General features: G+C 36.9%; 1 protein-coding gene across 2 annotated transcripts in view; it reads right to left on the reverse strand.

Annotated features, from left to right (window-relative positions):
• The window catches only part of FAM133B (family with sequence similarity 133 member B), a 38,001-nt gene that overhangs the window by 10,509 nt on the left and 2,383 nt on the right, over positions 1–25,109 (reverse strand). The window contains exons 2-11 of one of the 2 annotated variants that reach the window (XM_044920073.1): positions 18,843–18,940; positions 16,982–17,060; positions 15,360–15,434; positions 15,196–15,228; positions 14,690–14,752; positions 13,989–14,081; positions 12,671–12,721; positions 7,625–7,717; positions 5,798–5,845; positions 2,890–3,006 (exon numbers count right to left, since the gene is read on the reverse strand). In XM_044920073.1, the coding sequence (XP_044776008.1) occupies positions 2,920–3,006; positions 5,798–5,845; positions 7,625–7,717; positions 12,671–12,721; positions 13,989–14,081; positions 14,690–14,752; positions 15,196–15,228; positions 15,360–15,434; positions 16,982–17,060; positions 18,843–18,940 (720 nt within the window). In that variant the 3' untranslated portion in view covers positions 2,890–2,919. Of the gene's footprint in view, positions 1–1,296; positions 3,007–5,797; positions 5,846–7,624; positions 7,718–12,670; positions 12,722–13,988; positions 14,082–14,689; positions 14,753–15,195; positions 15,229–15,359; positions 15,435–16,981; positions 17,061–18,842; positions 18,941–25,109 lie in introns of those variants that run through there. The other variant, XM_044920072.1, reaches the window with a different exon arrangement.

Below are 25,109 nucleotides of genomic sequence, written 5' to 3' on the forward strand. Positions count from 1 at the left end.
AGACTGTTAAGGCTACCAGCAGAGGAAGAAAGGGGAACCCTCCTACACTGTTGGTGAGAATGCAAGCTGGTGCAGCCACTCTGGAAAACAGTATGGAGAGTCCTCAAAAAGTTGAAAATAGAGCTACCTGACAACTCAGCAATTGTGCTACTAGGCATTTACCCCAAATATACAAATGTAGTGATCCGAAGGGGCACCTGGCAACCCAATGTTTACAGCAGCAAAGTCCACAATAACCAAACTATGGAAAGAGCCCAGATGTCCATCGACAGATGAATGGATAAAGATGTGGTATGTGGGGCGCCTGGATGGCTCAGTTGGTTAAGCGACTGCCTTTGGCTCAGGTCATGATCCCGGAGTCCTGGGATCGAGTCCCACATCAGGCTCCCTGCTCGGTGGGGAGTCTGCTTCTCCCTCTAACCCTACCCCCTCTTGCGCTCTCTCTCTCAAATAAATAAATAAAATTAAAAAAAAAAAAAAGATGTGGTATGTGTACAAACACACACACACACACACACACACGAATATTACTCAGTCATCAAAAAATAAAATCTTGCCATTTCCAACAATGTGGATGGTCCTAGAGGGTATTATGCCAAGTGAAATAAGTCAATCAGAGAAAGACAATTATCATATGATCTCACTCATATGTGGAATTTAAGAAACAAAACAGAGAAGCATAGGGGAAGTGAGGGGAAAATAAATAAAACAAGAGGAAATCAGAGAGGGAGACAAACCATAAGAGATTCTTAATTACAGAAAACAAACTGAAGGTTGCTGGAGGGGAGGGGGATAGAGGGTGGAGGTGTAGGGTGACAGGGTGATGGACATTAAGGACGGCATGTGATGTAATGAACACAGGGTTTTATACACAACTGATGAATCACTGAACTCTACCTCTGAAACTAATATTATATGTTAATTATGTGAATTTAAAAAAAAGGCCACCAGCAGAGGAACAACAAGAAAAGTGTTTCCCAGACAGTCCACATAGTTTGGAAAGAATACAACTTTTTTTTGCCAGGTCATCTTCTTCTTCAGTCTAGAAACAGTTGCTTCTAGTGGGACATAGTCATCATGTACTGGACCAGTCTACAGAGGAACACTTTTATGTTCATACCAAAAATGATCACCAAATAACTTGATAAATTTATCTTTTAGCATTTTTGTGAACAATCCTAAGAAAATTCCTTTCAGATAAAAAATGTCCCTCAAATTTGCTGTGTACTCAAGATCATATAGATTTATTAGGAAAGAGTATGAAGCTTTTAAGCACAAAATTTAAGGAAGCTTACCAAGAAATATATTATTTTTACAGCTAAAAATTTGGGGACATGTCTTATCCACTTACTACCCAGTAGTGTTTCTTAATCTTTGGAACTTTACTTGGGACTCAAAGGGAGCTGATAAGAACACAGCTATTTTTAAGTAAAATAGCTATTTATTCAGCCTCTTGTCATGCCAAAATGTTCTGTGCATATACTACTATAATTAGCACACCCTCTATAACAGGCAAAATTGTACATCAAATTATATGTTACCTGATTATATAAAAATGTAAAGTGAAAATGATTTATCAATTCCTTTTAACATTACTAGTAAACAATTCAGCAGTAGATATGAGGCACAAAATCTTAGTAAAATATGACACAGGAAGAGCAATAATGTAATTTTCACTTAACTTGTCATAATTTGTTATGAATATACAAAGACAAATTTCTAAAATGTTATATTTACTAAGATTCTGGCAATAGCTTTATGTAACAAGACACAGCATACCAGGCCTGCCACTCAACTTGTTTATGGTAAGTCTCAGCTTCAATATGAAGCTGTTAAAAAAAAAAAAAAAAAAAAAATCAATCAAAAGCCCGCTTTGTTTACATGCTAAGTATCTTGGCAAGTATGCCATTAAACACAGTAAGGAATTTAAGATAGCAAGAATAAGGAGTTAATAAAAGCTAAACACTGCAGCCTAAACAAAATTCATACAAAAATAAAATAAGTATTACTGGTTACATAAAACTTTCCTGACTGGTTAAAACTTAACAGTATAAAACATGCATTTTAAATCTTCAGCTATCAAGTTCAAAAAGTACCAGTGTCTATTTGAAATGATTCTTCTCCAAAGCCAAAGTGTAGTCAAAATTAATTCAAATGTTATAACACATTCTAATGCTAAAAAACATTCAGTATTATTGAAGTGGAGGTAAATCCCAGAGCTTCTGGGGCTCTGTCATGCTGCAAAGGGCTGTTTCTCTGGTTCACTTAGAGCAGCAAACGACAGAGTCCAAGGATGTCTAGGGGCAAGACTGCTATACTCAGCTCTGACCTCCCCGTGAAGCATGGCTACTATGTCCACAAAAGTAGGATGTGTGAGGATAAAAGGCACGCTATTCTGCTAACTAAAGAGATAGCAAACCAGCCCCCCCACCCGAAAAGCTCCTTCCCCAGGTAAATAAAAGTATATAAGGGGAAAAAATTAAAATACACTTATCTACAGAGTAAGGATTTTGAAGTATCAGTGTGGTGCCTATTTCAAAAATGTTAACTAGAATCATCTGGTCATTGCTAATTACATCTTAATGATGTATCCAGATTTGATTTCTGTTGATTTATCATTAGATACTTCTAGTCAAAAATATTAACTTTATCCCCAAATATCTTAACCACTAGCACAACTGCAATGTATTATCTCCCAGAGTTATTAAGCACTGGAAGAGAAAAAAACAGATGTTCAAGCAGCAGGCAAAAATTATGGCCCTTTCACACAGCAGCATCCGAGTGGCTACTGAACAGTCCAGGAATAATTCTAAAAACAAGAAAATTCATGCACTTTAGTAATTATGTCATAATTTTCACAGTTGAAATTTCCTTAGACATTGCACTTTCTTTATAAGGGAATCCTGATTTTTCTTAATGTTACGGCGAGTCAGGACTTGAACTAGCAGCCTTCTTTTTCTTCTTCTTACTGTGTTTCTTATGCTTCTTTTTCTTTTTTGTTTTTTCCTGTAAAGAGAGTTCCCTGTTAGACATTTCTACAGGAAAATACTCAAATTAAAAACAACAACTTTACCATGGTCCTTCTAAGCTACTATATAATTATTTCAAACGATCCAGGCAACCAAGGAAACTACTCAGAACACTTCTTGAGAAGTCTCAATAATCAGTATCATATGAGGACTTAAGAGTGCTTGTTGATTTTCAAAAAGATATGGAAAAACTCTAAGTCATTAGCACACAAATGTAGCTTTTAAACAAAATTCACAGAAAATAAATTCTATGGATAATGGTATCAACTGCTGTATTTCATACTGTATAATTTCTAAAGGTGAAGTAATTGTAGTTACTACAAAGAAATCCTCACATCACAGCAAAACACAATTGCTTTTATAAAATGACAGTTTTGGGGAACAGATATATTAAATCTGATATTTTTTAAGTAAACAGAAACACAAATTATTATGTCCTGTCTAAACTGGTAGCACTATTTTAATTATTAAATTAACAACTAAAAAACAACTGGTAAAAAAAAAATACTGATGTACAGTTGAAAAGTCTACTTAGCTTTTAAGTGAAACAGATGCTTTTTCTTTTTTAAAAAAACTTTTATATAAGCTCTATGCCCAACATGGGGCTTGGACTCACAACCCCAAGATCAAGAGTCGCATGCTATACCGACTGAGCCAGCCAGGCACCCAGATGCTTAATTTTTAGAAGCCTAGAAAAGGTAATCAAATTGTGACTGGATAGAGACCTATAAGTTTTGGGTATAGGTTACTTTTTCATAAAAGGACAGCTGACTACTCTCTTTTTAAAATACTTTAAAATACTTTTCTTCTTGGCTTCCACGACACCTCCGCCTGCTGCTTTCTTCCATCACAAAGACCCCTTCAACTCCTGTGCTGTTCATTTTCCTCTGCTTGACCTTTCAGGGTTTCCTTCCTTTCTCTTCCACATGGCTCTCTATCTCCCACACTTTAAATACCATTTTCATACCAAATCTTCAAAGCTAGTCCTATGTTCTGAACTCAAGACTATGAGTTCCACCTGGATACCTAATAGGTATATCTAAAATTACCATAAACAATGCTTAATTTTTCTCTCCAACTCCTCTTAGCCATCTTAGTTAAATGGCACCTCTAATTCGTCCTTTTACTTAAGGCAAAGAATCTAAGCTATGTTTGACACCACTTTCTGTTTTAACTCCTCTCTCTACATCTAGGTAAGCAAGCCCGACCATCTAAGTCCACAATATATCTCAAATCCGTCAGGCTAGTCCAGCTCCATTACTACCACTGTGATACGAACAACTCGCCTCTGTCCACTCCACCTCCTCTGCCAAAGCATTCTAAAAATGTAAAGTTGGTTCAGGTCACTTCTTTTTTAAAACACTCAAAACAGCTTCCCAAAGCATTTTGATTAAAACCCAAACTCTTTGCTTGTGATATGGCCTCTGCTTACTTCCCCAACTCACTGTATGTTATTCCTCTTTATCTACAAGGTATAAGCCACGCTTACTTTCAGTTCCTCAAACAAATCAAGCTCATTCCTACCAAAGGTCCTTAGCTCTTCTCTCTGCCTAGGATATTTTCCTTTGATCTTCACATGGTTAGCTCTTTCTGGTAAATCCTATTTCAGCTTAATTTTACTTCCTCAGAGAGGCTTTCCCTCCCCAAAGCCGCTCTCACATGTCACCCTCTTACCTATCTTGTATTCCATTAGAACAGCACTACCAACACCAACGGTGCCTGCATAGAGATGCTTAATAAACACATGCTAGCTGAATGCACGAAACAGTGCGGTATGCAAGTACAAATTAGAATTATCCAAAATTAATTAATATTATGTCTTAATTAATCTGAACCAAGGACCAAAGCAGTCTTCACCCAAATCACTTTCCCATTCAGAAAAAAAGTCTCTCAAATGTCACCTTGGTCTTGAAGAACATAAAATGCTACTTCTGAGTCATACACTACCAGGTGAACCTTTCTATCAGAGAAGGACCCTTATCTTAAGAGCGAGGGAAATTCTGGGAAGGGGAAGTTACCTTCAAACCTACAAAAGACGCTGTTCTCATTTTTCTTTTACCTGTTCCTAAGAAAATGCCTTCAAAGGCCATCACCCACGCTTATACTGAGTGCTCCTAAATGATTTTAATGATATGGTCTGCAATTACTCTTTGATAATCTATTATCCACTTTCCCTAGGTTGGTCTGCTTCTCATTTGGGTATCACTGCCATTTTCCTTATTCTCTTCTTCCTTCTTTCTCCTTTTATTCTTCTCCATCTGCATAATAGCAGAGCTGGCTTTAGAAATGGCCAAAAGAATCATCTTTATTATTGAATCATTTATGTTGTCACATTCCTGCTTATTTTTCATTGCAACCTGTGCTGAGAGGCTTTTTCTGCTAATGTTACCAGGTTTGGCTAACCTGGAAGTCACTACTATTAAGGATGGAAGGAATCACTATACCTAATATTTCATATTATAGCTTAAAAAAGTCAAACAAAAGTTCAAGTTTTCATTTCTATCAGTACTGAGTACGGAATAAAATAAAATGAAATACTGAATAAAATACTGAAATGAAAACAGGAGATGTTTGCTACCAGGATATTCTTCTTTTCTCTGGAGCCAATTTAACTTGCTCCAACCCACTAAGTAAAGCTAACCACCACACTTTTCCCAATAAATATTTATCTGAACCCAGTAAATGAAGTCATGCTTTACCATGATTCATTATATAGTAAACAAAAAGAGCTACACTATTGTCATGTAAAAAATATAAGTGATACTTGCTATTACTTTTTCTCGTTCTTCACTGCTTTTCTTCTTTTTTGCTCGTACCTAAAAAGTTTGAATTTTCATTGAGAAGACAAATATGTAACTTGTACTCAAGACATTTTTTTAATTCCCTAATGTACCTTACATCTTTAGAATTTCTGTGTAAAAAACATTTTGATGATACCTCAAACCCCTGTTATATCATAATGATAAGTCAATGAGAAACATTTAAAGGAAAAAAAATTAAGATTTTTTAATCTCTAGAGGGCTTCCTTATATTCCCTTTCAGCACCGCCCCCCCGCCCCCGACCACAAAGCAGTGAGATACAGTGGATAAAAAGCATGAGCTCTGAAATAAAACAGACCAAACTCTGAATCCTACCTCAGCTATGTACTACCCTCAGTTTCATCATCTGTAAAATCGAGATAATATCCACCCTCTAGGGGAAGTGCCTGGAATAAAGTTAAGTATTTCTCTTACTCTATGGTGTTCAATAAATGGTAGCTATATGCATAGTGTATTCAGTATAAACCAACTGATTAAAATCCTTTTAAGTAACGCTTAATACCCCATTAGTATTTTCATCTTTTAATGTGTGAATTTAAGACAAGTTGCTAAAGTTCATGTATACTTAATGTTAAGTCCAAGTGTAACATATATTAAGTGCTCTAGAGGACACATAGGAAATTACTGTTTCTTACTGCTAGTCTTGTCATAACAATGACTGGGGATGGTGGTAGTTGCGCTGCATCCACATTTGGCGAGACCAAGACTGGGGATGCTGTCATGTGATGTCCAAGACTGCCAGACAGCCCTGACATGACTTTTAGACAGCCTGCCAGACATTCGTATAATAAACCCACTTATAGAAAAGACTGTATTTTGTTTCATTCATTCAGAGCTTTACTGCGAATTGTTCATCATTTTGGAAAATGTCATTGATGACAAGGCCACTGTACAGTTTTTGAAGGGCATATATAATGCACCTGCTACAGCCTGAATTTTGTTATGTCTTAAGATTTTATGTCTTCTAGTTATCACACTCAAGCATTTATGTACTCAAATATTATTTAGTAAAATTATACATTAATAGTTTCTTATATTTCTTTAAAAAATTTCTTAGGGGATATTAATCTAAAATGTGTAGATTATATACATTATATACACACACTACAAGTTTCAATTCAATTCACTTCAATTTCATTTCAGGGGGCATTACAAAATATTGCTACAAAAGGCCCTATTTTACAAATGAGGAAACCAAGTCCAAGAGAGAAATACTTTCAAGATGATAACTTAAAGACCTAAAATTAACTAAGAATAGAGTACAAACAAAATCTAAGAGAGGAATATCAGGGCTGAAAAGGACTAAAGAGACTACAGAAACTATCTAATTCTACTTCCTTATGTTATAGATAGGAAAAAAGATCATGCTAACATTTCTGTTCTACCTCATCACTGTTCTACTCCCTCACTAGTAGTAGTTCCAAACAAAAACAAGGGAATGCTGGGTTTCAATATAGTACACATCAAACAGCATCTGTCATGTAATCATAATACTAGAATAGTAAAAAGTAACTATTAGAAGAATAAAAATAAAATAGCTCAGAGCAGAGATTTGTAAGTATGGTTAATTACCACATTAGCTCTATAATCATCTTCTAGAAAATGAAAAACTCATTCTGAAATGGAACTTCCATTTCTTTTTCACAGTGCACATGCTAGAAAAGTGAGTAAATTGAATATTCATGAAGTATATTTCTTTTTACTAATTTGTATTTATTAAAAACAAATTATTAAACATTTTAAAGTGAAGAAAATGAATTTGATCATAGACTTACCTCCTCAATATAATCTGATTCTGATAAAGACTCAGATGATAAAGGTTTATCTTCAGGATACATCTTTCTTTTTTTGCTGAGTCCTTTAATGTCCTAAGAGAAATACATGTACCTTGACTCAAAAAGATATAAGGCTATGCCACACAAATTTTATGTTTCTAATTAACAGTTTTTCCAATTATCAAAAAAACTAACCATTTTCATTTTAGAAATGTCTAATATTGATGTTTACCAATATTCAGTTTTTAATTCCAATAAAGTAACGCTTTTATTAAATAACCTGAAAAGAAATAATTACATGTCCACTGAGATGTTATATTCTCACTTTCTTTTTTTTAAAAAAAATATTTATTAAGTAATGTGTACACCCAACATGGGGCTTGAACTAACGACCACGAGGTTAAGAATAGCATGCTATTCTGACTGAGCCAGCCAAAGTTAATTAAACTCTAAAGTGTCATAAGAAACCCTAGAGATGGTGTAAGATTCGAGTCCTTGTATTCTAATGGTTTTGTTTCTACCCAGTATTGGATCAGACAGGCCTAGTACTGCAGAAAAGAAAAACAATGGGTAATTATTTGTGATCTAAAAAGATCTCTACACAGTAGTAATTCCTTTCATGTGTTACAAGTGTTAAATTCACATTAAAAAAAACTTCATCTCTAAGTTTTTTTTTTTTTTAAAGATTTTTTATTTATTTATTTGAGAGAGAGAATGAGACAGAGAGAGAGAGCCACGAGAGGGGGGAGTGTCAGAGGGAGAAGCAGACTCCCTGCTGAGCAGGGAGCCCGATGCGGGACTCGATCCCGGGACTCCAGGATCATGACCTGAGCCGAAGGCAGTCGCTTAACCAACTGAGCCAGCCAGGCGCCCTGTCTCTAAGTATTTTTAATGATGAGAAAACATATAACTCTGGGGAAGAAGAAAGACCAGAGGAGTACTTAGGGACTTAAATATATGTTCTGAGGAATAAAAATTTCAAAAACATCTGAAGCAAGTATGGCAAAATGTTAAGGTTTTTAAAAAAGATTTATTTATTTACTTGAGAGAGAGAGAGAAAACACAAGAACAAGTGGGGGGGGAGGGGCAGAGGGAGAGAGAGAAAGGGGGCAGTAGACTCCCCACTGAGCGTGGAGCCCAAGGTGGGGCTTGATCCCAGAAACCTGAGATCATGACCTGAGCTGAAATAAAACCCAAGAGTCAGACGCTCAACCGACTAAGCCACCCAGGCGCCCCAATGTTAAGATTTATTAAAGCTTCACAGTAGATGTGCTGGTTATCATCTTATTATTTTCCATATGCTTTTTCTGTATGTCTGAATACTTCATAACAAGACAACAAAACCACACAATGAAAAAAAATGCTCACTACCTCATTGTACAGAAAAAAACAATATAAAACTTTATATACGGGAAGCCAATTTTGAAGATTATTAAACAAACAAAAAATCAAATAGAAAATAAAGTGATCTGTGTTATATTACAGGTGATTTAATTTTGTTTCTGCAAACAGCTTTATTATTTTGATAGAAATGATAAATGTTCACTGTAAGAGAATTTACCCGAATCCCACTACCACGAATTAAACATCATGAAGATTTTTGGAAATATCTCATTATGTGTACATTTACAATTTTACATAAATACTTGCTGTTTGGAACCCGCTCTTGTCATCCAATCTTTCCATGCCAACTACATCATCATTTATGGTTGCCTTTGACATTCACTGAAAGCATATGCCACAACTCACTTAACCCAACTCTTTCTGGAGGGCAGGAATATATATGGGTTATTTGCTATTAAAAACAGTTGAGGGGCGCCTGGGTGGCTCAGCAGGTTGAGTGTCTGCCTTCGGCTTGGGTCCTGGGATCGAGTCCCGCATTGGGCTCCTTGCTCAGCAGAGTGTGTGCTTCTCCCTCTCTTTGCCCCTCCCCCTGCTTGTGTGCTCTCTCTGAAATAAATAAAAAAATAAAATTAAAACAAACAAACAAAAAAACTTGAAATGGAGTGACGGGCACATGAGTGCAAAATCTTTACCTAATAATAACGTCTAAATCAAAGACCAAAGTAGCCTTTACCCAAATGATTTGCTTACTCTCCCACCTCCCCCCCCCAATTGTTTATTTCACTTAGGAATCACACTTTATCAAGAAACCTTTGTTTCAGGCTCTTTTATCAATCATCTCAGTCTCAGATTACTGAAATACAGTCCATATTTTCTTTTAGAACTGCCTAAACATGCATTTTACCACTTTTTCTGTACGTGAAGTAGAAATTTTCAATTACTAAAGATTAGTTTTTAATTATTTCTAGTTTTTCCTAAATCTGTTCATTATATTTAAATTTTGTTCATGATTTTTTTGTGATCTCGTTTCATCATTCAGAATTAGAATTATATGGTCAAAAGTTTCTGGGGCGCCTGGGTGCCTCAGTTGTTAAGCGTCTGCCTTCGGCTCAGGTCATGATCCAAGAGTCCCGGGATTGAGGCCCGCATCGGGCTCCCTGCTCAGCAGAAAGCCTGCTTCTCCCTCTCCCACTCCCCCTGCTTGTGTTCCCTCTCTCGCTGTCTCTCTCTGTCAAATAAATAAATAAAATCTTAAAAAAAAAAAAAGTTTTTGAGTTTTGAGGCATGGGCCTTCCCTACCCCAAATTATATTCACCACTGTCTTTCTCTAGTTGTACTTTCATACATTTAAAACTGACTTACCTATGATTTATTTGGCCTTAAGGAGGGTCCAGCTTTATACTTTCCAAATGGCTAGTCATTTTGTCCCAAGAAAAGCCACTTTTATCATCTATAAAACCCCACAAATATTTACAAATTTTTACTTGGGCTCTACACTGTTCCACTGCCTTTTTTTTTTTTCCTCCCTATTCCTGCACCATACCACACTATTTTAATCAAAGCGTTTAAAGAATGTTTTAATCAAAGAGTTTAAAAAATGTTTAATGTCTACCCAGGGACATTTATTAAATCTTCATGTGCTTCTCTGAATAGATTTGCATAATTTTCTTCAGAGAAGTCCTGATCGGTTCTTTAAATTTTTCCTATATATTCTTTGTTACTGTTAGAAATGGGATATTTTCGTCCATTGTTAGGTATTACACTGTCATTTTCACAACTTAAAAATGAGCTGAAAACGATGACTGATACATGACTTACAATTACACCCTTTTAAAAAAAGATTTATTTTAGAGAGAGAGAGAAAGCACACGAGCATGGGCAGGAGGAGGGGCAGTGGGAGAGGGAGAGAGAGAGAAAATCCTCAAGTGGACTCCCTGCTGAGCGCAGAGTGCAGAGCCCAGTGCTGGCTCGATCCAGGATCCTGAGATCATGACCTGAACCAGAGCCAAGAGTCAGATGCTTAACTGACTGAGCCATCCAGGTGCCCTTTAAAATTACACCCTTTTTGTAACACTCTACGTTAACTATACTGGAATTAAAGCAAAAAACTTAAAAAAACAAAACAGAGAATACTGCCCAGGGAGAAGAAAAATTATACCCTTTTAGACTGTAACAGACATCCTAAACAAGATTAAGAGAAGCCATGGACCAAAAAATGTTCATCATGTGTATAAAAGATGAATAGTATTTAAAATATGAAACTCCTGGGGCGCCTGGGTGTCACAGTTGGTTAAGTGTCCCGCTCTTGGTTTTGGCTCAGGTTGTAATCTCAGGATCATGAGATCAAGCCCGGCGCTGGGCTCCATGCTCAGCATGGAGTCTGCTTAAGATTCTCTCCCTTTCCCTCTCCCAAGTCTAATATGTCCAAGAGTCCCATGCTACAATGACTGAGCCCGCCAGGTGCCCCTAAAGTTCCTATTTTTGATTCACAAAAACAAAACAAATGATATATCCAGAATATGTAAATCCATAGAGATAGAAAGCAGACTAGAAGTTACTAGGGGGTGTGGGGGGCAGGAAGAATGGGAATTAGTTAATGAGTATGGGTTGTTTTTAAGGGGGTGATGAAAAAGTTTTGAAACTAGAGAGGTGGTCACTGTACAACACTGTACATATACAATATTCCCCCAAATTGTAATTTTAAAATGATTAATAGCATATTATGTAAATTGTACCTCAATTAAAAAAATATGTAAAAATACTGAGTAAAATATAGTGACTCTGGTCTATAGTTTTCTTTCATTAATAACTGCTGTCTTTAGGTTTTTAAGAACCAGAAAAAGATTTTTTTTCCCCAAGATTTAATTTATTTTATTTGAGAGAGAGAGAGAGAAGGGGGAGCAGCAGAGGGAGAGGAGATTGAGCCCTGCTGAGCACAGAGTCCGATGCAAGGCTCAATCCCAGGACCCTGGGATCATGACCCAGCTGAACAAAGGCAGATGCTTAATCAACTGAGCCACCCAGGTGCCCCCAGAAACAGATTTTTATTTTTTATTTTATTTTATTTTAAAGATTTTATTTATTTATTTGAGAGAGAATGAGAGAGAGAGCATGAGGGGGGGAGGGTCAGAGGGAGAAGCAGACTCCTCGCTGAGCAGGGAGCTCGATACGGGACTCGATCCCGGGACTCCAGGATCATGACCTGAGCCGAAGGCAGTCGCTTAACCAACTGAGCCACCCAGGCGCCCCAGAAACAGATTTTTAAATGTAAATCAGAAACACAGGGATAAATTTAGCATTAATTATAGTTAAGCATAAATGAAGATAAAACATCTACTTACAGTAAAAAATTTTTTCAAAACTTATCTATGGTACACTCAATTTGAAACAGAACTCCATGTTCTGTTATTAAAAGGGCTTCTTTCAAAATGACTTGAAGAAACAAAGGAAATATTTAATCTCCATTATTTTGAATTTTTAATGAGATAATATATTAATCTGTATAAATTCAAACTCGGTAGGAATACTTTTCTGATCTTCTAACCTTTGATAATGAATTCAATAAATAATTTCCTTAAATCAACACAAAATGCTATAAAAGCAAAAGAAATAAATCTCAAGTTAAAAGGAAGAATACATTATTGTTAATTTCTAGAAGTAAATGAAGAATTGTATGACAGACTAAAGTAAAATTATAATTACCTTTTCTTTCTCAGTTGCATCCTTTGACTTCTTTTTCTTTTTTAAACTATCCTAAGCAAACAAACATATATATACATATCAATTTTAAATGTAAAAGATAGAGCATAAGGACAAAAACAGCAAAAAGGTGATTTGCTCTATGACTGAAAAAAGTTTATTTCAATACCAGAATTTTATTCTGAAAATAAGAGAAATGTACGTCACATATATATGTGCTTGTAAGGAAATGAAGCTTCTTCATCTGGCTGTATATCAAATTCTATGTATACTGAAAATGATAGACATTGTCTGTAATAACCACATGGTTTCTTTTAAAATAAGACTTAATGCCATTTGCTTATTTTTGCCTGTAGTGGTCATACGCACTGGGGTTCTCATTCACACTGTCCTCAGACATCCCCCAATCTGATTTTCCTCTTTACATATAAGGAGGAGAGGTGAAAATTTCTGCTTTTGATTCTTTCAGTTCTAGCCAATAACCTCCCTGAGACTTCCTCATCCATAAAGTGGATGAGGATTATTGAGAGCATTGAGCTAAAAAAATGTCAAGTGCTTGGAACTGTGCCTAACATATAGTAGCCACTTGACGAAGACTGGCTATCAGTATCATTAGATTGACTCTTCTATCTTAAAAGACAAAGAGAAAACCAACGTTTACTAAATACTTTCTAGATGCTGGGCATTTTGTCAGAAGAAATCACACTAGGACAAGTAGAGACCTGCCCCAAAACCAGTTGTTTTGTTCTCCTGGGCTTCTAGGATAGTGTTTGTGAAATTGTGGTCCAAGGACACACCTGTATCAGAATCACAGAGGGTATCTATTAAAAATGTAGACTTCTGAGCCTAAGCAGACTTACTAAATCAGACTCTCTCAACATGAAGCCCAGGAATCTACACTTTTATTGCAACCTGCATGTATTTCTTATTACCACAATTGTTTGAGAGCCAATTATGTTTCACAATTCTAGACATACAGAGCAGATTTAGGTATAATGGAAAGGACACTGGACCAGATAGTGGAGTAGGTTTTCTCCTCTGAACTCTCACTTCTATATGGAAATGGGAAAAATAATGTCTGCCATATTTATTATAAAGCCGTCATGGAAATGCTGAGACATGGAGGCATATGAGGAAGTATTTAGAGAACAATAAAATGGCATATATAAGATATTATTAAGTGTATCAATTGAGTGGCACAGCCCATCAAAGTACAGAAAATAGCATCTCATTTCTAAACTGACAACAATTTAAGACAGGATGACCTAAAAGAAAAAAATGTGTTTGCTATCCAAAATGTTACTAATTTGAGTAATTTTACCTTACTGTCTGATTCGGTTTCTGACATGGAGCTTTCAGAAGATTTATGTGAACGGTTCTTCTTTTTCTTTTTCCTTTTTCCTTGTTTTTTATCCTATATAAAACATTTTTAGAAACATTTGCTTTCTGTTTCAAAAATATAATTGATGTATTTTTTAATACAAAACCTTTATCAATGAGCAAAGCTTAAATGAAAGAACCAGCTTGTAAATGCAGGTTTTACTTAATAATTTTTTTTTTTTAAGTAAACTCTATGCCAAATGTGGGACTCGAGCTCACAACCCCGAGATCAATAGTCACGTACTCTACTGACTGAGCCAGCCCGGTGCCCCCTTAATAATTAATACTTAAAATATAACTTATATTAACCTTCTTGCTCTATAAAAAAAAGTCGAGTAATTCGAGTCACATGTAACCTCTAGCATCTAGTCAAATAGCATTTTAGATTTTTAAGCTCCATTTCTTCTACTGGTATTTTGAAGAGAAGAAGACAAATTTAGGAACCTAAAAAATACATATATATGTATTAGATAAAAATATTTAAATATCTAGTTATTTATTCATGTCAATGCTCTCAGTTTATGGATAATTAACCAAAACCTGGAAGTCAAAGTTTCTAACAGATATTTCATAATGGATTTCCTCTTGTCATTAAATAAACTAGAGACTATTATTTCACAAACTGTTACAGGCAAACCTTACCTCATCTTCAGAATCCGAAGAACTGCTGGAAGAATCAGAGCTTGATGAAGAAGAAGATGAATACTTGACCAAGCACAAAACAATTAAAGCTTGTGAGATGCAGGAATTTTTTTCTTATCACTAAGTCTCTTAAAAACTTAACAAAATCAATCTGGTGTCTGACAGATATCATATTCAGAAGACTTAAATATTAAAATGTCAAATGTCACACTCCCCACACTCCCTCACACACACACAAAAGGCTCAACAAAGTAACAACAGATATGCCAATGGTAGTCAATTTTCCCCTCTTCGTCTCCCTGACAGCAATAGAGGAGTTACTAGGTTATAAGGAGGTTGGTGCTTTTCTTTATATTGCTAATATAACAAAACCCACCCGTAACTACCAAAGGACTTCAAGGCTCCTTGACTCATTTACAGTTAGCATACAGATCATATAAATTATTCTTACTTTTCTTGTAGGCTCTTAACTGTAACGTTTAGAAAAATGGAAAACTTTTGCTCACCCTACCAGATTTCTTCTTTTCTTTTTTCTTTCTCTAAAAGCAAACAAAGTACAAATCTAAATAAGTTGATGTGAGTTTTTAAAATTGTCTGTTGATAGTAGTACACAGATTATGAAAACTCAAATGTGACATTAAAAACAGCATTAAGCTCTAAATAGTATTACCTGTCTTTTTTTGGATGAGCTCTCACTTCCACTTAATAATTTCTCCCTGTGTTTTTCTAGTTCTTTCTTCCAGTTCTGCAAAAAGGTTATAAACACCATCAGAGGCTATCTATCCCCTTCTAATACACCTGATATAGACAGCCACTACTTCCTTCCCTCTGTCTTCTACTACCTCTCACCATCTCGGCCTCTAAATACAGGGAAAAGGTACTCCAGGTGCCAGAACCCGGTCACCAAAGGATCCTTTACTAGCTCCTTTCTTTATTTCCTTCTTTTGAGAGCATGAATGGGGGTGGGGCGTACGGTGGGGAGGAGAGTGAGAGAGAGAATCTTAAGCAGACTCTGCAAAGAGCCTGACGTGGGGCTTGATTTCACAACCCTGAGATTGTGACCTGAACTAAAATCAAGAGTCAGCCGCTTAACCCACTGAGCCACCCAGGCGCCACACTAGTTCTTTTCCTTTCTTTTTTTAAAAAAGATTTTATTTATTTACTTGAGAGAGAGTGCTTGTGCATGCGAGCAGGCAGAAGGACAGAGGGGGAGGGAGATGGACAAGCAGACTTCCAGCTGAGCCTGGCGCCGGACATGGGGCTTGATCCCACAACCCTGAGATCACAACCTCAGCTGAAATCAAGAGTTGGCCGCTTAACCAACTGAACCACCCGGGCGCCTGGCCCCAATAGCTCTTTTCAAAGAGGGTATTTTTTTTTTTCTTTTAAGATTTTATTTATTTATTTGACAGAGAGAGACACAGCGAGAGAGGGAGCACAAGCAGGGGGAGTGGGTGAGAGAGAAGCAGGCTTCCCGCCGAGCAGGGAGCCCAATGCGGGGCTCGATCCCAGGACCCTGGGATCATGACCTGAGCCAAAGGCAGACGCTTAAGGCCTGAGCCACCCAGGTGCCCCTCAAAGAGGGTATTAAAGAGTGGGAGTTCTCCACTATATATTGAGAGGAGTTGGTATTATCACTGAGGCTGAGAACATTTTTTCTTTTTAACGAAGATGGTTAGATTCTCTTTCCAGACAGTAAAAGCTGAACTTACCTATCTATCCATCCATATATATATTTTAAATTATTATTATTATTTTTTTAAGACTTTATTTATTTATTTGAGAGAGAGAATGAGAGAGAGAGCATGAGAGGGGTGAGAGTCAGAGGGAGAAGCAGACTCCCTACTGAGCAGGGAGCCCGATGCGGGACTCGATCCTGGGACTCCAGGATCATGACCTGAGCCAAAGGCAGTCACTTAACCAACTGAGCCACCCAGGAGCCCCATATATATATTTTAAAGGTTTTAAGTAATCTCTCTACCCAACATGGGGCTCGAACTCACAACCCTGAGTTCAAGAGTTGCTTACTCTACTGACTGAGCTAGCTAGGCAACCCTGCATTAATCTATACTGTAGCTGAAATACTACATACATGTTTGTAATCAAACCAGGCAAACATCATGGAAATCCCAGGGTAATATGGGCACATGAGGGCACGGGAAGATAAAGAGAAGAACCCAGTTTTAGAAAACCTAAGATGACATAAATTACTATAATACGGTTTCCCTCTTTTTATTTTAAAGAAATCATACATTTGGGGCACCTATTTTTTCAAACAGGTTCTATACAAACCTCATTCATTTTTTCTTCAAATTCAGCCAATGCCTTGGAGCCTTTCTTTTTCTTTTCTAGTTGTTCTTTCACTTCTTCCCTTAAAAAATAGAATATACAAATAAGTTTCCAAGCAATTAAAAATAGAGATGGATGCTTACAAACAAAACAACAAAACTTCATAAATAAAATTTTCTTAATATCCTAATAAACCTCCATTTCAGTGTTAATACATTTAAAAATTTTTTGTTCACATCCCTGTAAATCAATTATCATGAATACAGTCTGTTAGATACCACTGATCATTCCTTTTCTAAGCATGGGTTATAAGAGCTAATACACCAAACACTTGAGCACTTACACACAAGCAGCACTGTTTTTAATACATTTTCCTTTAATCCTCATAACAATCCTGTGAGAAAACACAGTATTATTACCCCTATTTTACAGATAAAGAAGGGAAGCTCGCGGAAGGTAAGAAATCTGCCTAGATTCCCAAAGCTAGTAGTTTCAGCGTTAGGGTCTATGTAAACTACTATTTTTATTGCTAAACATCTATTTTATAATGCACCACACATATTGCACAGAAAAGTGTTGCTACTGCATGCCTGACTGCTTATACTTAGAAAGGCCTGCTTACAAGTTTGGGTATTTTTGGACAAGTTTGGATTTTGGACAGGTCCTTACCATTCCCTCCTAAGAATGGCTCACTATACAAATACTACTGTTGAGGCTGAACACCTGAATTACTTCTAGGAGTCTGGAATTTTGGCACGTGATAGGCAGAGGCTGACCAGTCCCCAGTAAAAACCCTGGGCACATGGAGTCTTTCATTAACTCCCCTGGTTGGCAACATCTCATATGTGTTACAACTCATTGCTGAGGGGATTAAATGTGTCCTATGTAATTTCACAAGAGAAGAAGAAGTCGTACAAGTCTGAGCCTAGTCTCCCCCACACTTTACCCCATGCACCTTTTCCCTTTGCTGATTGTGGCTAGTACCCTTTGTAATAAATCTTATCCAAAGTGCATCTATCTGGGAGTCCTAGCAAATTACCTAATCTGAGGGCTGCCTTGGGGGACTCTGACACACAAATAATATACTTGCTTGAGCACTTCCTCTTTAATGGTCATTTCTTCTCCCCAGTTTTAAAGGTAAAATATATTTTGTTTCGGGATAATTTTCTGGTATGCTGCAACAGTCAACAACAGCTCCACTCATGAATACTCTGAGAGGTAGACATGGCTTACTTTCTATTTAACTCAAAGGAAAGATCCCCTGTTATATGTAAGCATAGATTTCAGCTATAGTTGCCCAACCTTTAGGGGCACTTAGAAGGATTATGAAGCTAACAACTGTGACATTTAATAATAAGACATACTAAAAAATAACAAGGCCAGTGCCGTGACGCTTTATTTATAAATGATCAGAGCTACTCAATGAGGGCAAATAAAAACCCCAAAAACAATTTAAAACAAAATTTTACAGTGGGAAATTCTAACTTATCGAAAAGCCACCAGATATGAATAGAAACATGGCCTAACATTATCCTTCCTAACACCTAGTTACACCTCAATGAAGGGCAAGATTAGTCAAACCTACCATTTTAAATAGCTTAAAACACTGCAAAGTTAAGGTCCCTTTAGGGCATAGAGAAGAGATCGGTATGAAAGGTTGTCTGGTAGCTGTACAGGATTCTCAAATATTTGCTTTACACTGATGCATGATGCTTTACACTGATGCATGTGTTTCATAAGTTGAAAAGAAAGCACCTGTGAACATCACTTCAAAAAATTATGCTTTGCAAGCAATAAGAGCTGTAACAGTAACCTTTAAAAAATTTACAAAACCTTATGAATGTCTAAATTGTTTCACAAATACCAGGTAGGCCTTGGTCGATTCAGATAATCTTGGATCGTTGGCCCCGAAGACTGGATTGGACCCCTTGATCTGGCCATTGCTATTGGGTTCATATAGGCCTCGAGGAAAGAACAAAAATTAACTCAATTAAAAAAAAACATCAAAAATGCAAATGCTCACTTACTCACCAAGCATGCTTTATTATAAATGCATACTATGTCTAACTGAGCATGAACAATCTGACTAACCAAATTTTCATTACAAAAAATAAACTTAATGGTCTACCAAGTCTCACAAGTTTGGGAGATGAGTAATATCGCTACTTCACAGAAAAAAATTTTTTTCACCAGAGATTTAATGAAAATAATAATGATACCTCTTTCTTACTGTAAGAGGACTTTATAATGTTTTCTCCTAAAGCCCAATAACCCTGTAAGGCTAATAACACCATGCTCACTGGCAAATGAAGAAACTCAGTTGCAAAGAAGCTAAAGATCTAACTTTAAATCCACTGCTTATTCTACATCTTTTTTTTTTTTTAAAGATTTTATTTATTTGACAGAGAAAGACACAGTGAGGGAGGGAACACAAGCAGGGGGAGCGGGAGAGGGAGAAGCAGCCTTCCCGTTGAGCAGGGAGCCTGATGCGGGGCTTGATCCCAGGACCCTAGGATCACGACCTGAGCCGTAGGCAGACGCTTAACGACTGAGCCACCCACGCATCCCTCTATTACATCTTTTATCTCAGGAAATACTATGCCATACTGATGGCAATTTTACTCGTCAATTGTTAACACCAAAAATTAAATTAGGCACAAACAAAAGAAAAAACAGATAAATGGGACTTTATCAAAATTAAAACATTTGTGTATTAAAGAACATACCAAGAGAGTGAAAAGACAATCCACAGAATGAAAGAAAATATTTGCAACTCATACATTTGATATGAAATTAATATCCAGAATGCATAAAGAAATCCTACAACTCAACAGCAAAAAACCCAAAGACCCAATTAAATGTGCAAAGCACTTGAAAAAAACATTTCTCCAAAGATATTCAAATGTCCAAGAGCAGATGAAGAGATGTTCAACTCGCTAGTCATTGGGGAGATGCAAATCAAACTACAATGAGATGCCACCTTGCACCCATTAGGATGACTATTATCAAAAGCAGAAAATAACAAGTGCTGTCAAAACCAGGGAGAAACTGGAACCTTTGGATATTGCTGGTGAGAATATAAAAGGGTGCAGCTGTTGTGGAAAAGTTTGATTTCCTCAAAAAGTTCAATACAGAATGACCTGACGATCCAGCAATTCCATCTCTAATTGGAATTGAAAAATAACTGAAAGCTGGGACTCAAACAGATACTTGTACACTCATGTTCAGAGCAGCGTTACACACAATAGCCAAAAGGTGGAAACAATCCAAATATCCATCTACTGATGAATGGATAAACAAAATGTGGCATATACACACAATGGAGTATTATTCAGCCTTAGAAAGAAATGAAATTTGTGTGCCTGGGTGGCTCAGTTGGTTAAGTGTGCAACTCTTGATTTCAGCTCAGGTCCTGATCCGAGGGTCACGAGATTGAGCCCCGAGTCTGCCTTCGTGCTGGCCGGGGAGCCTGCTTAAGATTCTCTCTCCCTCTTCCCCTGCACCCCCTTAAAAAAAAGAAAAGAAAAAAGAAATGAAATTCTTAATATGCTACAACATGAATGAACCTTGTTAACATGCTAAGTGAAACCATCTAGACACAAAAGGGCAAATATTGTATGATTCAACTTATATGAGGTACCTAAAATAAGCAAATTCACAGAGACAGAAAGTAAAAAGAGGTTTCCAGAGGCTGGCGGGGCGGGGAGGGAATAGGTGATTGGGAGTTACTATTTAATGGGTACAGAGCTTCTTTTTTTTTTTTTTAATTTTTTATTTTTTTTTTTTAAAGATTTTATTTATTTATTTGAGAGAGAGAGTGAGAGAGAGAAAGAGCACAGGAGGGGGGAGCGGGAGAGGGAGAAGCAGACTCCCTGCCGAGCAGGGAGCCCGATGCGGGACTCGATCCCGGGACTCCAGGATCATGACCTGAGCCGAAGGCAGTCGCTTAACCAACTGAGCCACCCAGGCGCCCTGGGTACAGAGCTTCTTGTTTGGGATGATAAAAAGTTCTGGAAATGGATAGTGGCAACAGTTGCATAACAGTGTGAATGTACTTAATGCCACTGACTTAAACACTTAAAAATGGCTACGACAGTGAACCTTGTTATGTTTATTTTTGCACAATAAAGAACCCCCAAAATCAAATTATGCTCTGTATATTGTACTTATTATAGCAGAAAACCACATTTTTAGATGTTTTCAAAAATATCCAGACAAAATAAAGCAGGCTTCTTTGTTAATGACAGTATCTAGCAAAGAGATGCTGTTTTATTAAGATTAACTGCTACATAGGGGTGCATGGGTAGCTCAGTTAAGCATCCGACTGCTGGTTTTGGTTCAGGTCATGATCTCAGGGTTGTGAGACTGAGCCCCAAGTTGGGCTCAGTGCTGGGCATGAAGCCTGCTTAAGATTCTCTTTCTCGGGGCGCCTGGGTGGCTCAGTTGGTTAAGCGACTGCCTTCGGCTCAGGTCATGATCCTGGAGTCCCGGGATCGAGTCCCGCGTCGGGCTCCCTGCTCAGCGGGGAGTCTGCTTCTCCCTCTGACCCTCCCCCCTCTCATGCTCTCTTTCATTCTCTCTCTCTCAAATAAATAAATAAAATCTTTAAAAAAAAAAAAAGATTCTCTTTCTCCCTCTCTCTGCCCCTCCCCCTGCTTGCCTGCCCGCACATGCGCACACTCTCTCTCAAATAAGTACATAAATCTTTAAAAATAAATAAAATTAACTGTGCTACATACATGAAATTTGGTCTTGAATTTAGTCTCAATCCCTTGATCCTCATATTTGGTTTTCCAAATTTAATCCAAGTCAACAAGCATTTACAAAAACTCTTCTACCTTTTTTTTTTTTTTTAAAGATTTTATTTATTTATTTGAGAGAGCACATGCGAGCATAAGCAGGGGAGAGGGACAAGGGGAGAGGGAGAAGCAGGCTTCCCCCTGAGCAGGGAGACCAACACGGGGCTCAATCCCAGGACCCTGGGACCATGACCTCAGCTGAAGGCAAAGGCTTAACTGACTGAGCCACCCAGGTGCCTCTCTTCTATTTTTTTTTTTTTTTAAGATTTCATTTATTTATTTGAGAGAGAGTGTGAGAGCACGAGCTGGGGAGGAGCAGAGGGAGAGGGACAAGCAAACTCCGCGCTGAGCCCGAAGCCCCACACTGGGCTCAATCCCACAACTCTGAGCTGAAATCAAGAGTTGGATGCTTAACTGACTGAGCCACCCAGGCACCCCAAAACTCTTCCACTTTTTAAATAAAAAGAATTGTGGTCAAATATGACTACTATCAAGGTTGATTTTAAGGCCTTAAACCTACAACTTAATGTTCCCAAGGAAGTGAAAGGATATTAATGTATTTGTTGCATTGTATTTAGCAAAACTTGTGAAAATGACCAACATTTCCCAAATAACAAATATGGGTTATATATTTCCAGATTTCTCGGGCAGAGCAAACAATATAAAACCATTATAAACAACACATGCTGAGAACTACTTCCATTCAACTGGATACTGCTTAATTACTTCGGATGAAAAAAATCCATTAACAACAATTTGCTTACAGGCAGGAATTAATGCTAGAGCTCTTAATGTCAGGGATGTTTACAAAATCAGGGTTAGATGTGAGTATCAAATTCAACTCTCTTTAGAGAGAGGCATATAGTCACATTTTTTACATCAACTGTTATGTTCTCAAACATTTCATTCAACTGCCTCTGCTGAGAATTCACTCAGTTCATGTGGAGAAATACGACAACCAATGGAGGCTGCAATAGAGGAGATGTTGGCCCTACTAATGACACGGACAATCCTAATAACCAGAAGCAGGTAAAATGTGCAAAGCCAAACTCATCATTGTTAAAACAGGAGATTATCTATCTAACATCTCATTTAGATAGATCTAGATAGCTAGATATCTATCTAGATCTATCTATCTAACATCTCATTTCTTTGGTACCATGTCATAATTTTAGTAGCAGTTAAGGATAAAATATCTTAAGTTTAAAATTGTAAAAACTGTTTATTTCCAAAGAATGCAAATATATACAAGGATGTTCACAACTAAATTACTAAAATAGGGAAAACTGAAAATACACAAAGAGCCATCAAATTGAGATGCATTATAAAGTATACCCTCAAAATGAAATACTATGCAGCCACTAAAAAGAGATCTATAGTTACTGATATGGAAAGATGCCCAAGATTTCTCAAATGAAAAGCAAAAGCAAGTTGCCAAAAAATAAGATACCATTTTAATAAACAGTTATAATTTTTTTAAAAATCCAGATGCACCAACATGTACAGGGAGAGGTCCACTTTCATCATTTCATACACTGGAGAGATTAAAAACAACAAGCCATTACCTTTATAAAAGAAAAACAAAAATTAAAACAAAGAAACTACACACAAACATTATTGTAATATTAAAGGTAAAAAAAATGAGAAAAATTCAACCACAATGCTGCTACTCCAATTCAGAAGCTGAACTGTCTTCAAGTAAAAATTCACAAAGAGTACAGTGGTAACTTTTCACTCTCATTAAAAAAAAATTGTGGGGCGCCTGGCTGGCTTCGTCAATATAGCATGCTACTCTCTTTTTTTTTTTTTTTTAAAGATTTTATTTATTTATTTGAGAGAGAGAGAATGAGAGACAGAGAGCACGAGAGGGAAGAGGGTCAGAGGGAGAAGCAGACTCCCTGCCGAGCAGGGAGCCCGATGCGAGATTCGATCCCGGGACTCCAGGATCATGACCTGAGCCGAAGGCAGTCGCTTAACCAACTGAGCCACCCAGGCGCCCCAAGCATGCTACTCTTGATCGGACTCTTGATCTTGAGGTCATGAGTTTAAGCCTCAGGCTGGGTGTAGAGACTACTTTAAAAAAAAAAAATCAAAACACGTTTACCATGTTTTACAGTCTTCAATTATTCTAGCATGTATCTTAAAACTACATTAATTAACATTTTTATGTGCCTTAATATCTATTGTGAAAGTGCTTCCCCAAAGTACATACCAGTCTGTCTTAGGGTTTACTTTTCAGAGGAAAATTAAATAGTAAAGTAGTATATTCACATGCTAAGGCTATTAATTATAGACAACTTATGGTTCAGTCACATGAGCTATCATTGTCTATGCAATAAGGTTTAACTTTCAAGTTTTTGGCCATAAACACTATCCTTAGTCTGCTTAAATACATTCCAAATATTTCAATTATTTATTTCAATTGTAAAAGCAATATTTATTAAGAGGCTCCTTTGCAAAACAGTTGATGGTCTATGCTCATAATCATTAAGCAACAATGCTTCCTTTTACTGTGCACAATAGAAAGGTTTTTAAAACAGAAGAGTTAATTTTTTTACAAAGATAAAGCCTTTTCACTTACTATGTATCAGTATGAAAAACAATGTTCTTAACCTTAAGGGGGTGAGTGGTCAGACATCAGTTAAAATACAGAAATTGTGCAATTTCTTGAACTGTCTCACTATGACTTAATCACTTTAAATACTGTGATCTTATAAATCAAACACTTGTATTCATACGTAATTAGAAATGTCTCCAAACCGCTACATGAGTTTGGGTAACAGAAAACAATCTCTTTTTGAAACTCAGGATATCGGGGCACCCAGCTGCCTCAGTGGTGAAGCACGCAACTCTTGATCTCGGGGTGGCCAGGTCGAGCCCCATACTGGGTGTAGAGAGTACTTAAAAATAAAATCCTAAAAAAGAAACTCAGGATGGCAAATTGGGCTCAAGGGAATAGGTAAGTGGGCAGGTAGTGAAAAGAGAGATGCAAGAACAAAATGTGCAGACCTTCATTTGTTACTTTGATTACCTATTTTTATCTAGAGGATGCATCTGTTTTAGAGGGCACAAAGTAATAAAAAGAACATGAAGGAAACTTCTGGAAAACAATGGGGACAAACGGTGGCCATCATGAATTTAAGAACCCTTTACAAATCTTGAGAACTAAAATGTTCAGTTAAAAAAAAAGAAAATGTTCAAGAATGTACAAATACCTAGAGTGAACCCTGATGTAAAGTATGGACTTCAGGTGAAAATGATGTGTCAAGATAGGTTCATTCATTTTAACAATGCAAAAACAAAACAAACAAACAAACAAAAAACTGTAACAA

This window comes from Neomonachus schauinslandi, chromosome 12 (assembly GCF_002201575.2).
Source record: "Neomonachus schauinslandi chromosome 12, ASM220157v2, whole genome shotgun sequence".
Taxonomy (NCBI): Eukaryota; Metazoa; Chordata; class Mammalia; order Carnivora; family Phocidae; genus Neomonachus; species Neomonachus schauinslandi.